The 13,117-nt window shown below is 41.8% G+C and overlaps 1 protein-coding gene across 1 annotated transcript; it reads right to left on the bottom strand.

The window, feature by feature from the left end:
- Positions 1–583: 583 nt before the first annotated feature.
- On the bottom strand, positions 584–6,134 carry paqr4a (progestin and adipoQ receptor family member IVa). The gene is made up of 3 exons (XM_030790933.1): positions 5,891–6,134; positions 2,206–2,424; positions 584–1,017 (listed from the first exon to the last, which is right to left on the bottom strand). Exons 1-3 carry the CDS (start codon positions 6,054–6,056, stop codon positions 584–586), a joined length of 819 nt encoding a protein of 272 aa, XP_030646793.1. The 5' UTR covers positions 6,057–6,134.
- Between the last annotated feature and the right edge of the window lie 6,983 nt (positions 6,135–13,117).

The raw sequence follows: 13,117 nt of genomic DNA, 5'->3' as shown, positions 1-13,117 counted from the left end.
ATAAAAGCCATGCCTTCAAACAGCCATTCTTAAGCGATGAGAATAAACTACTAAAGCAACATGTTGTTTCGGAATATTATCCATCATGTCTGTGTCTATACAGTGGTCATTCCAAACGCTGGTGGAAAAACAGTAATATACCACTGATGCCTTGCCTGTGTGCCTGTAAATATATGAGTGTGTGTGTGTGTGTGTGTGTGTGTGCATGTGTGTGTAACTGCTCAGTGACTACATACTATATTGACCTCAATCACAATTCAGTCTTTGAGTTTGTTTTCGGAACTCCAGACAGACTGCCATGCACAAATAATGCTTAGGAAAATGCAGATATGTACATTCTTGTTTTTTTGAGCACGTAGATGGAACATCATGTTCAAGGCCAGCACTAACATATACTAAAGCATGTAAAACACTGTGTTGACTTACATGCATGTGTTTATGTGGAAAACTCACTCCCCTAGATCCCGCAGTACCTTCTCCAGGTCCCCTCCCTCCCCACTGTATCCAGTCACTATTCCCCCCACCAGTTAACAGAGGTCCTGACACCCTGTTACCCACTCCTCCAGATCAGCAGACGGCACCATCATTCTGAGGGACAGTTGTAGCTGTTGATCCACAACAGGTCATCCAGTACACCCCAGTGCAGATACAGGATGGAGCCGACCACCAGGACGTGCATGATCTGGTGACTGTTGCACCAGTAGTCGAAGAGGCCCGGACGGAAACGTTCTGGAATGCGTGCGATGTTGATGACCCCGCCCAGCACCGCCAGCGCGTCCATGGTCAGGAAGTGACGAAGGGAGGTGGGGCTGCCACCGCCCACGCCCACCCAGCGTAACAGGAAGAAAGAAAAACGGAAGAGAGCCTGCCAGGCGAAGGATCGCAGCCGGCGCACGCTGCTCCGGGCCGTGACGGCGGAGTAGATGGCATAACTGGACAGGAGGATGTAGACGAGCAGAGCCACTGTCCGCGTGAACGGGTAGCACAGCAGAGTACTGTACACGATGGGTAGAGCACCTGAGACAAGACACACTCACATTAACACGCTCACACTAACACACTTACATCAACACACTCACATCAACACGTTCACATTAACACACTCACATCAACACGTTCACATTTACACGTTCACATTAACACGTTCACATCAACACACTCACATTAACACACTCACATCAACACACTCACATTAACACACTCACATCAACACACTCTCATCAACACACTCACATCAACACATTCACATTAACACGCTCACATTAACACACTCACATTAACACACTCACATTAACACGTTCACATTAACACACTCACAGTAACATGTTCACATTAACGCAGCCACATGAACACACTCACATTATCACAGTCACACACATCAACACACTCACATTAACACCTCGAATCTCACAGCATCAACACACGGTCATACGCCAATCTCTAGCTATCAAGAGTCATTATCACAGCTGACTGTCATTTCAGACAATCACAGAGAACATGAAACAGTGGGACTGGTTCTCAGGCTCCATGTGAAAGGGCTGTGAAATCAGTGGATTGTATGACGCAGTCACAGCTCTCGTATGTCCTGCCTGGATGATGCTACAATTTTCATATCTGATTTTAAAACCACTGTAGTGTTCTGCAAATCGAAAACAGCCGAGTAAATATATCTCTGCTTAGACATACAGTATGACTGGTAAAACTGCACACAGATAGATGGTGATGATGATGATGATGATGTCACATAGAGTAACACATTGGCATTAGAACAGAGAGTAAGTGCCCAAACAATCCTTACAAATACACACTTAAATCCAGTGAAGGTTCATTAAGCCCAGTTTCAATCTCTAGCTGATTAGGAGTCATATTCAGGCTGAGCTTTGAACTTTACTGTGTCATGTGGACTATACCTGTCATCGGACTGTCATTTATGGTGACGCCATAAGATAAGGATTCTCTGGGACTCTAACACCATTAGGCCCAATGAGTTACAGGTGATAACATCTGATATACACCTCATTACATCATTACAACTCAACATTGTAAGTCAGTGTGCGGCAAGACAGTTTAAAATGAAAATGATTTGAGGCTGAAAGAGAGAAAGAAGGAAAAAAAGATACAGAATGAAACAGAAAAACCAAACAGAAAAAACACTACACACAGAAACGTTGACGTTTGGTGTGGTGGAAGAGTCAGGTATGTTACCAAGTGTGTTGATCATGCAGATGCCACACATGTCGAGTTTGAGGAGGGTGTGGTAGACAGGCTCTCCTCCCTCATGGTTCATGAAGAGATGGTAGACCACAGAGCCCAGCTGGGGAGACAGGCATGCCAGGAAGTGAACCACACCCAACCATGTCACACTGATCTGGGACCAGGGGATGTTGAGTGGCAGAAGGACCAGGAAGCAGACAAGAGGGATTCCTGAATAGGTGATAAGATAGAGAGGGAGAGGGAAAATAGGGAGCAAGAATAAGAGCACAGATTAGGAAAGCAGAGAAGGGGGTTCAGAGCAGACCGTCTGAGAACCCCATGCACATGACATTAGTGTATTTTAGGATTAAAACATTTTTTTTTAAATGCTGAAGGAACCTCCTAAAGCTTTCCTTAACCCAAATAACTCCAGCCTGAACACTGCATGTAATGAAGGCGGTGCATGGGTTAATTAAACCTGAACATCATTAAAAGACACAGGGGACACAGAGGTCAGCTCTAAGCTGCAAGGGAGTCATTATGGACAGGTCTGTTTTCACTCCTTTCCCTCTGCTGGCCAGACCTCCTCAGTGAGTGAACCACAGCTGAACACAGCAGGGAGTGAGCCTGCAGCATCACCACATTCAGACAATAGTGGGTATTCTTCAACGTGCTAGCGTGCAACCGCTCATGCAAACACAAGGGTATATGTGCGTGTTGTTAAAGGAACATTAGACAAATCAGAGAACTAATGATCTTATCATACCCAATAGCAGAGGAGAGCTAGTGGAAGTGTGTAAGAATTGAGCTAACAGAAGTACAGTAGAGAAGAGTACAGTACAGGAGTATTACAGGCGAGATAATAAAGGTACTAGTAGTAGCGGAGTAGAGGTAATAGAGTAGAGGTAATAGAGGTGTAGTAGAGTAGAGGTGTTGTAGAGTAGAGGTAATAGAGGTGTAGTAGAGTAGAGGTGTAGTAGAGTAGAGGTAATAGAGGTGTTGTAGAGTAGAGGTGTAGTAGAGTAGAGGTAATAGAGGTGTAGTGGAGTAGAGGTAATAGAGGTGTTGTAGAGTAGAGGTGTAGTAGAGTAGAGGTAATAGAGGTGTTGTAGAGTAGAGGTAATAGAGGTGTTGTAGAGTAGAGGTGTAGTAGAGTAGAGGTAATAGAGGTGTGGTAGAGTAGAGGTAATAGAGGTCTAGTAGAGTAGAGGTAATAGAGGTGCTGTAGAGTAGAGGTGTAGTAGAGTAGAGGTAATAGAGGTGTAGTAGAGTAGAGGTAATAGAGGTGTTGTAGAGTAGAGGTGTAGTAGAGGTAATAGAGGTGTTGTAGAGTAGAGGTAATAGAGGTGTTGTAGAGTAGAGGTGTAGTAGAGTAGAGGTGCTGTAGAGTAGAGGTAATAGAGGTGTTGTAGAGTAGAGGTAATAGAGGTGTTGTAGAGTAGAGGTGTAGTAGAGTAGAGGTAATAGAGGTGTGGTAGAGTAGAGGTAATAGAGGTCTAGTAGAGTAGAGGTAATAGAGGTGCTGTAGAGTAGAGGTGTAGTAGAGTAGAGGTAATAGAGGTGTAGTAGAGTAGAGGTAATAGAGGTGTTGTAGAGTAGAGGTGTAGTAGAGGTAATAGAGGTGTTGTAGAGTAGAGGTAATAGAGGTGTTGTAGAGTAGAGGTGTAGTAGAGGTAATAGAGGTGTGGTAGAGTAGAGGTGTAGTAGAGGTAATAGAGGTGTGGTAGAGTAGAGGTAATAGCGGTGTAGTAGAGTAGAGGTAATAGAGGTCTGGTAGAGTAGAGGTAATAGAGGTGTAGTAGAGTAGAGGTGTAGTAGAGGTAATAGAGGTGTGGTAGAGTAGAGGTGTAGTAGAGTAGAGGTAATAGAGGTGTTGTAGAGTAGAGGTGTAGTAGAGGTAATAGAGGTGTGGTAGAGTAGAGGTAATAGAGGTGTTGTAGAGTAGAGGTGTAGTAGAGGTAATAGAGGTGTGGTAGAGTAGAGGTAATAGAGGTGTTGTAGAGTAGAGGTGTAGTAGAGGTAATAGAGGTGTAGTAGAGTAGAGGTAATAGAGGTGCTGTAGAGTAGAGGTGTAGTAGAGTAGAGGTAATAGAGGTGTAGTAGAGTAGAGGTAATAGAGGTGTTGGAGAGTAGAGGTGTAGTAGAGGTAATAGAGGTGTGGTAGAGTAGAGGTAATAGAGGTGCTGTAGAGTAGAGGTGTAGTAGAGGTAATAGAGGTGTGGTAGAGTAGAGGTAACAGAGGTGTTGTAGAGTAGAGGTGTAGTGGAGTAGAGGTAATAGAGGTGTGGTAGAGCAGAGGTGTAGTAGAGTAGAGGTAATAGAGGTGTAGTAGAGTAGAGGTGTAGTAGAGTAGAGGTAATAGAGGTGTAGTAGAGTAGAGGTGTAGTAGAGTAGAGGTAATAGAGGTGTAGTAGAGTAGAGGTAATAGAGGTGTAGTAGAGTAGAGGTGTAGTAGAGTAGAGGTAATAGAGGTGTTGTAGAGTAGAGGTGTAGTAGAGTAGAGGTAATAGAGGTGTAGTAGAATAGAGGTAATAGAGGTGTTGTAGAGTAGAGGTGTTGTAGAGCAGATATAGAGTAGACTTCATCTGAGTGAAGTTATGTATCCCACAGAGGGGGGCTCTGAGTTTAAATTAAGCGGCTTAAGAGAATCAGTGTTCAAGAAAAGGGGCCTCTGGTGGGTTTTTTTAAAGAGTCTTTTCACTTAACTAATTAAGGCAAACACAGCCTGCATTCACCCAACAGATTTCCACATACAGTAGCTGTGTTGATAATAGGAACTGGAATGTCATTCTTCTCCCGAATTTGTTAAAAATGAGTGTGGGTAAAGCTGATAAAAACAAACAAGGATTCTGACAGGAATGGGGTGAGAGAAACCGAAACTGCTCATTTTAGGTCAGTATTACCCAGATTGCTGTCGTAATACATATAGCAAACATCCTACAGGATGTGTGTGTGTAGGTGTCTACATGAGAGAACTTCAGTTGAAGAAAGAATGCAGACAGGCCATTCTAGTGACTTCCAAAGGCATGTTAGTGTGGAGTTAAAGCACAGAGCCTCTCTCAAGTGGGTCCCCAGGCATGGATTTGAAAAACATTGACACAATCAAATCAAATCAAGTCCTGAACAATACACTAAATCAGAATTGAACAATTATTTCTGTTCTAAAATGTCTTTTGAGCACAAGGACTTTTCAAAGTCTCTGAAGTTCTTTAGGAATGGTACTAACATCAGGTAATCTCTCTCCATCTCACCACATAGCAAGGCTTACTCAAATCTGCTTTTCCAACTAGCAATGTTTTAAAGTATTGGCTCCTTCAGTACAACAAATAAGAAAGGTAAGTAAGGGCACGTGAAGTAATCTGTTTAAAAATCACATGACCACACCATGGGTCAAAGGTTAACTGAAAAAATAGAAAGGTGAGGCAGAAATTCCTCCCACACGAGCCTCTGTTGCTTAAAATACTTTATTAAATTTTATTTCATTTCTTCAAGAGTCGTTTGTATATTACAAAAGTAAGTTTCAGGTTACAAAAAATGTAACATGACACTTTTCGATATGCTTTACAGGCTGCAAATCATCTGGTGACATCATGAATTATAATGTATATCCTACAATGGTTGCATGTCAAACACTGGTCATGATAAGTAGTCTACGTTAAACACAGCTGCAAGTAAATACGGGTTTAACCCTACTCACCATGTGTATAGATGTTTCCTAATTCGTTGTGAAGATAAAACAGACTTTTGAAGCAGTCCTGGACCGATGATATCGGTCTGTAGCCTGTAAGGACGTACTTGTTGAATTGAAGATGTGGAGGTGAGTTCGCCCAGTCCAGTAATCTGGGTCCGTTTAAAAATGCCATAGCAAAAATAACTGTTAAAACGACACCGCCAAAAAATTAACAAGACGACTGTACATCTATATACAGGAGTAGCACAATTATTGCGGATAAAAAAACGAGTTGACACCATATAGACGTTAGTGCCTAGCAGTCTATAGAGTGCAATTAGCTACATGGCTAGCTCAGTGGCTAGCTGGCTGGCAAAGCAGTTAAATGTTCTCTCCTCAGCACCCACTATCCCGTCACAGGATTTTTGCGTTTCTGTTTGTTTTCACCAGTCGACTGCGATGTCATCCGCAGGGATTGATGAAGAAAAGGCAAAGCCCATACATGGTCAGAGCCGGTGATATCCACTGTTCCATAAAACATTTAAATCACTCCAGTCACGCCTTGGAAACTTTGAGATTTTGTTGTCAATTCCGCTTCCTAGACTCTCGACGTAATTCGGCAGCAGTTTGTCCTCAGTTTAATCCAGGTACATAGAATGGCTCTGTACGTGCGGTTGACAGGAGGCTGCATATAAAGTGCATCAAGCTAAAGAATAATAGTTTCAATAGTAGTTCGATCGAGGGTTTGTCTGCACACCTGAAAGGGAGTTCCTCAAATTTTCTCGACGTCAATCAAACGTAAGCATTAGGCGGCCGAGTATTCACTCAATTTTCCCGTTCATGAAAGCATACCGGGAGGGTGCGTTGATCAAGAATAAATGGGCTGTGGATATAGGTATAATATGGATACAATTATTTCTGAACAAAAATCAGCCGTATTCCATTCATTATAATCGGTATGAAAGTTCCATGCGATTCCCCTGGACTGACAGCAATGCATCAAGCAAGCTAGCAGACTTTGAATGAGTTCCTAATAGCCTAAGTTTCCAAGTTACTATAACAACACGGCATTATGGCCGTAAACAACAAGCGAAAAGTATTTAGGGTTTGATCCTGCTTGCAAGTCAGTCTATGTGTTTACGTATGTACTACTCTGTTTCTGTAAATCGCCGCGACATAAATATGCCATTTCCAGCGTATAAAATCTATTGTAGTATAAAGTTAATTGGGGTCTTGTTGAAATGCCCACAACTGCTAACCACTTGCTGATGATGTGCATCACTCTGTGCTACCAACCACATTCATGGGCTGGATACATTGTATCCAATGCAGCTAGACAGCATCGTGAAATCGAACGCGACACATTGTTCCATGATGCGAATGTGGAATGCTGTAAATTCAGAGCACAAATCTGTTCACTCTCACCCTAAAAAAGACACATTACTGTATCGTACGGTAGTAGCGTGCTTGCTAGTGGACTAGCAATATTAGCTTCTCCCGTCACCTTGATAGTGCTGACTACTAATAGAACGAGGTTTGCGTTAGATAATTTCGGTCGCCTTGAGGGGCAAGAAAACATTAAAAACTAAACCAAGAAAATCAGCAACCTCAACAGAAATGCTCTGATTGCTGTGTATTTTCCGTCGACTGCAGTCGATATGTAGAAGTGTCAGTTCTGAGGCGATATTCGCTTGTTTGTCCGGCGATGCAGTTTGCAGTGATTTGCGCCAAAACATTTACTGAATAAATAGAAGACAGGATATGTTCGTTTGTGGCTAATTTGGATCTGGAATCAGAAGATTTCCCCCAAATCTCCGCGTATCTTCTTTCCCCATTCCCCAACCGGCGTGCGTCAAAATCGAGCTGGTACTTCAGCTGCAGCAGACCGGCCTCTTGTCTCTCGCATCGGCTGATGCTGCGATGCCTTTAATCCAGGGTGGATGGAGGACGAGAATGGAGTGCTGAAAGGGAGGCGGGATTGGGGTTTTACGTCTAAACTGCACGACGTAGACCGGGCAGTAACCGATGAATTTGCCTCAGAGGCAAGGGATACCTTGGAGAATTGCTGTGTCTACAAAATTGCGCGCTCTCCGCACAATACAGAATGACAGCAGTGCCTCTAGGTTTGAGTCAGTTGTTCTGTGAACGACCCTGATTTACCCTTAATTATCCGAGTCTCCCAAGTACATTTTCCCCTCTTGGATCCGAAGTAAGCATTCGCTTTCCTCAGATCTTGACGTTACCCCACCCTATTATCATAGGCCGCAACTGTCTTATGAGATCTGATTCTGGAGTGTCGTCCTTATGTCGTTATTTAAATCGACTCTGCATCGTTCGTGTTAAACCTTTGTCGCTGAAGCACTTAATTCTTGTTTTCAGTCCCTTTCTATGTTATTCACTACATATTCAACGCCCAGTGGCTCTCACATGTGTGCGCGCGCGCGTATGTACTCTGGTTTACCTAATAGCCAATCGGACGTATTTTGGCATGACCACGCCATCCGTGAACCAACTGGAATACACGATAAGTTTAATGGGTGGATCTATTATTTGAAGAGCTATCAACTTGTGTAGTAACCAGAGGGCCATTATGGCGGATAAAGATAACACATTGCTATAAACAGACGGCATGTAGTCCGCCCGCCAAATTTAGGTCTGCTGCCTGTCGGGTTCGTGGATATGGGTGGCCAGTCCATCCAAAATTAGAAACATATAAATAAATGAGTGCCAAACCTAACGGGCAAATCACTTTATATGTCAGAATGAGAGATCAGTAACAAAAGTACATAAATAATTACCTAAATACATATTCACACTTTTATTGGTTCATTACTCTGCATGTTGACTTGTTTGTACATTTCTGTTATTTATATATTTTTCATATATTTTTCCTTCTCTGTAGTGTGTCCTAGCAGTGTGTTTATTAATGACCTGTGGGTTTCATCTAATGCACCATAAATTGATCACTGTCATGGTCTTCTGCTTACCCCTCTCTGAGTCATGATTTTTTTATCTGAAATTTATATATATATATATATGTATGTGTGTGTGTGTGTATGTGTGTGTGTGTGTGTGTGTGTGTATATATATATATATATATATTTATATATATATATATAAAGTCAAATAGACGTTTCAAATAATTAAGGATAAAGCTCTGTAGAGTCTTTTGGACACAGCCCTGGTATTCAGTCCACTGTATGCCTGTGTACACAGCTGCTAACATCGGTCAGTTTTGGATCTGTTTCTTATTAAACGTTGGGGCATGTGGGCCTGGTTTTGTCACAAAGGCCTGACAACAGGTCAGTGTGTGAAGTCAGAAGTCCTGCTTACTTGTCACATAAGATTGCGGTGTTTTTTTTGTTGCTGTTGTAGAATACACAGAATACTTACATAAAATTTACCAGTGAGTAGTGAGAGTGTAGTAAGCTAAGTAACTCTCTCTCCTTACCCCTGTTTAGCAGTGAGGATACAACAGGTTACAGCGAAGTTTCCATTAGAGAGGCCCCCACAGGTTTTATTTCTATAAAATGAAAACAGCTGTCAGGTTTTCTACTTTTCAAACACACTGCATTTCGTTTTTGTAATAAAAGCTGAATATTGTGCTATCGTAAGTGTGAACCATTATACATTCAAAATGTGATTCCTGCTTATGCTCCTCCCATTTCTGTAATTTCCCCGCCCATTCCTGACAATGCTCCCGCCATTTGTGCTGTGCTCTCAGGCCAACAATGTGCTCCACGTCACACAACTGTGTCAAGTGGCAGTGCATTTCTAATGGACCACTTCTACAGACAGATATTTGCAACAGTTCGCTAGCTAGAGAGTGTGCTTTGATTTAAGGTTGGATAAGTGTGGTTGAGAGTGATGTATCAGGATTGCAGGAATGTAACTCAGGCACAGATGTAGCTAAAGAGGGAAGAATTCATGTGTTTTAACTTAACAGAAATCTGGACAATTCTGTCTAGATTAACTCGTGACAGTGAGCTTGTGTCAGATTTCTGTAATTTCTGTAACCTTGGATTCTGACTCACTTTCACTTGTGCTGTACAAAATTCTTTATTCTTTATTCTGTTTTGGGATCACCATTGGCTTCCACAAAGTAGTTGCTAGTCTTCCTGGGATCCACTCAACAGCAATAACAATTAATACAAACAATATTAAAAATGATACTGTAACAAAACAACGAAAACAAAAAAACAAAACAAACCAAAACTTAAATAAATAAATAAAATAAGCACAATTACTCTGCAAATGAAACTCTAATCAATAACCTACACCGAAAATCAAAACAAAATTGTTACAAATATACAGCTACAAAATAAAGTAAAAACAAGGTTCAGAAACAGTGCTAACCACAGAATATATGCCTTAATGGTGAAGAGTGCTTTGACCTATGATTTTTATGTAAAATTTTTTTGAAACTGTGAAACTGAAGTTGCTTATATTGTGTGTATGAAATGGCTTATATAAGCAGTAAACCTAAGATCACACTGTCTGTGTACCTGACGACTCTTTGACTCGTTAGGTACACAGACAGTAAACGAAAGTCAAACCACACATGTTACTCCTCTCCAACAGTCACCCTGAAAATGGAAAAAGAACAGAACCCAGAATCGATTACCACACACACTAAGGACCAAGAGTCTGAGCCTTTCTGGTTTACGGTGTGAATGACAACTCGTCTGTGCCTGTTCAGATGGCCAGATGTGAACCCAGATGACTGTCACAGGCCGCAAACCCTGTGGGAGTGTACAGTGTTTTACCTTTTACCTTCATAATCATAGCAAGAAGTTTAATGATCTGGATAATTAACCAGGTGGAAGCAACCATGATTTATGCATTTTTGGTTAGTTGTTACATAGATACTTGCAGCTAAGCTGCATAATCAGACCCAAAACAAATAGAAGAGTGTAATTGTTCACATTCCTTCTCCCCCTGTGTTGCATGGTCTCTGTGTTATCTATGAGAAGGCAGAGAGACAGAGAGAAGTCACTGCTAAGATGGTGTTCCATGTTGCAGGACTTCATGCTGCTATTGTAACTCAGTGCTGTTTTAAAATCCACACGACTGCGACCACAGTCTACAGTGTGTGCTTAGCTCATTGTGGTTGCTTATCGGTAGAGCAACCAAGCAAGTCAAGCAGCTGTACCAAGGCTTAAAAAGATCTTCATCTGGTTTCTTCTGATGCTCCAGAGAGTTCTGTCACCTTGTGCTCACCTATAAGAGAGCACACACACCCAGTCCTACTGAATATGTGCTTTCCTTTAGTTTTCTGAAGATGTGGCTCCTGTGTCTTGCTCCAGTGTTCACTGTCTTTATCTAAAATGCCCCAAATCACACTGAGGCTGTTGGCCTCATCTCAGCTCTGCCATGAACCTGTACACTAATAACTGATCTTACTCCGGCCGGAACTGTTGGGTCAAATGTGGGATCTCAGTATTGACAGTTTAAACCACCCCCCCCCCCCCCCCCGCCCCCATTTTCTGAAACAATGAGCAATCTAACGCTACATGGCCATCGGGCCATCTAGAGCTTCTTATGCTGTCTAGTTAGCATAGGACAGAAGCTCTCCCCGTGGAAGACTACCAGACCCAGAAGACTACCAGAATTAATAATGTCTCTACAGCTTCTCACATTCAAACTGTAACCCACAGCCCACACCAAAGGATGACTACGCTAAGGAAGATTATGTAAAGGAAGACCATGTAAAGGAAGACCATGTAAAGGAAGATTATGTAGAGAAAGACTTTGTAAAGAAAGGCAGGAGAATTTAGACTCTTGGCAGCATGTTCCTCATGTACTCAAAACCTGTGGACTTCAGTAGAGCTAAGACCTTTTGGAATTAAAGGAAATATTTAAATATATTAGATTATTGAAAACAGAAACTTAAAGTTACTGGTTATTGACATTTTATGGTCTCATTAAAGCTGTCCCAGAGTGTACGTTTGAGCATGTGCAGAGAAAGGTCTTAGCTATGCAATTTTCTAAATGCTGAGGAACACATGCAGTCTAGACAAGAAAGAGAAGCACAAACACCTCATGAACCTACCTATCTATTGAGGTTATGTGATAGATCTACAGCCTGGAAAAAGTATTGGGATCGTGCAAATGTTTTCAGATGTTGCTGGATCACAAATGATATATCTTTGACTGATTGATATTTTTAATGCAAAGTTACATGTCCAAAGAGAAAATGGTCAAGGCAAAGTGAGTTATTTGACTGTAGTGTATGCATTTTCCTCCTGCGCAGCATTTATAAACCGCACCTTTCAAAGCCTGCCTCTCATTCCTTTTGGGGTTTAGATCCAGGCTGACTGAGCCTTTCTAGAACTTTCACCCTTTCGTTTCTGAGCCAGTTCAGTGTTGCTTTCACTCTGTGCTTGGGTTCACTGAGGTGCCGAACGATGAATATACTGACAAGCTTTTTACAGACTCAGACATCTCATCTCATCTCATCTCATCTCATCTCATCTCATCTCATCTCATCTCATCTCTCTCAGACTATCTCCCCATACTTTGCACCACCCATTGCTTGTTCAGATCTGAGCAGATTAATCATCCTTACTGATGAGAAGCATAGCCACAGCATAGCCACAGCATACCATTACCTCCACCAACGTAGTTCACCACAGCCACGGCGTTTTTTGGTGTATCATTAGTGTTACTTTTTGCAGTCTCCTTCTAATTCAGATGGTGAATTACTACCAACAGTCTTTTCTTGGCATAATAAGGTTGTTTGATGCACCTTGCATTGCTTTATTATTAAGCTAACAACACCACTTGGGCTGTGCATTGACTTTTTTTTTAATCCTTTTCCTTGTCTAAGCATTTCTATAACTTTACCTCCATTAGAAACGCTCTTTGGTTCTTCAGAGTTACTGTCTGACAAATGGTTTCCGCATAGACAAGAGTGTTTATCCAGTAAACAGGCTTGATGTCCTTGGTGCCGGTGAACAGACAGTTGTCAGGCTAATATTCTTTCCCCTGTTGACTCAGCTGACAGATAACTAATTTTTGCTTCAAATGTTTTTTGTTTGAGCAGGTGACTTTGTCGAAACAAAAATACTAATTGGAAAAAGACATACCTATATCGTTTGTAATCCACTAACATTTAAAAATATCTATCTATCTATCTATCTATCTATCTATCTGTCTGTCTGTCTGTCTGTCTGTCTGTCTGTCTATCTATCTATCTATTGTTCTGTTTTTCACTGCTCCTCTTGTTTTTACTATTAATGTTAAATGAGTTGA

This window comes from Chanos chanos, chromosome 13, assembly GCF_902362185.1.
Source record: "Chanos chanos chromosome 13, fChaCha1.1, whole genome shotgun sequence".
Classification (NCBI taxonomy): domain Eukaryota; kingdom Metazoa; phylum Chordata; class Actinopteri; order Gonorynchiformes; family Chanidae; genus Chanos; species Chanos chanos.
Note: the sequence above shows the minus strand (reverse complement) of the source record. Positions and strands in the feature narration are given on the sequence as shown.

What these genes read in the sequence shown, in the direction of transcription:
- paqr4a (XM_030790933.1), bottom strand. Translation starts at nt 6,056, where the DNA reads ATGGCATTTTTAAACGGACCCAGATTACTGGACTGGGCGAACTCACCT. An exon ending in AGGAAACATCTATACACATG is followed by an intron (nt 2,425 to 5,890) that starts GTGAGTAGGGTT and finishes TCACCTATTCAG; the next exon opens with GAATCCCTCTTGTCTGCTTC. An exon ending in CTGCATGATCAACACACTTG is followed by an intron (nt 1,018 to 2,205) that starts GTAACATACCTG and finishes GTCTTGTCTCAG; the next exon opens with GTGCTCTACCCATCGTGTAC.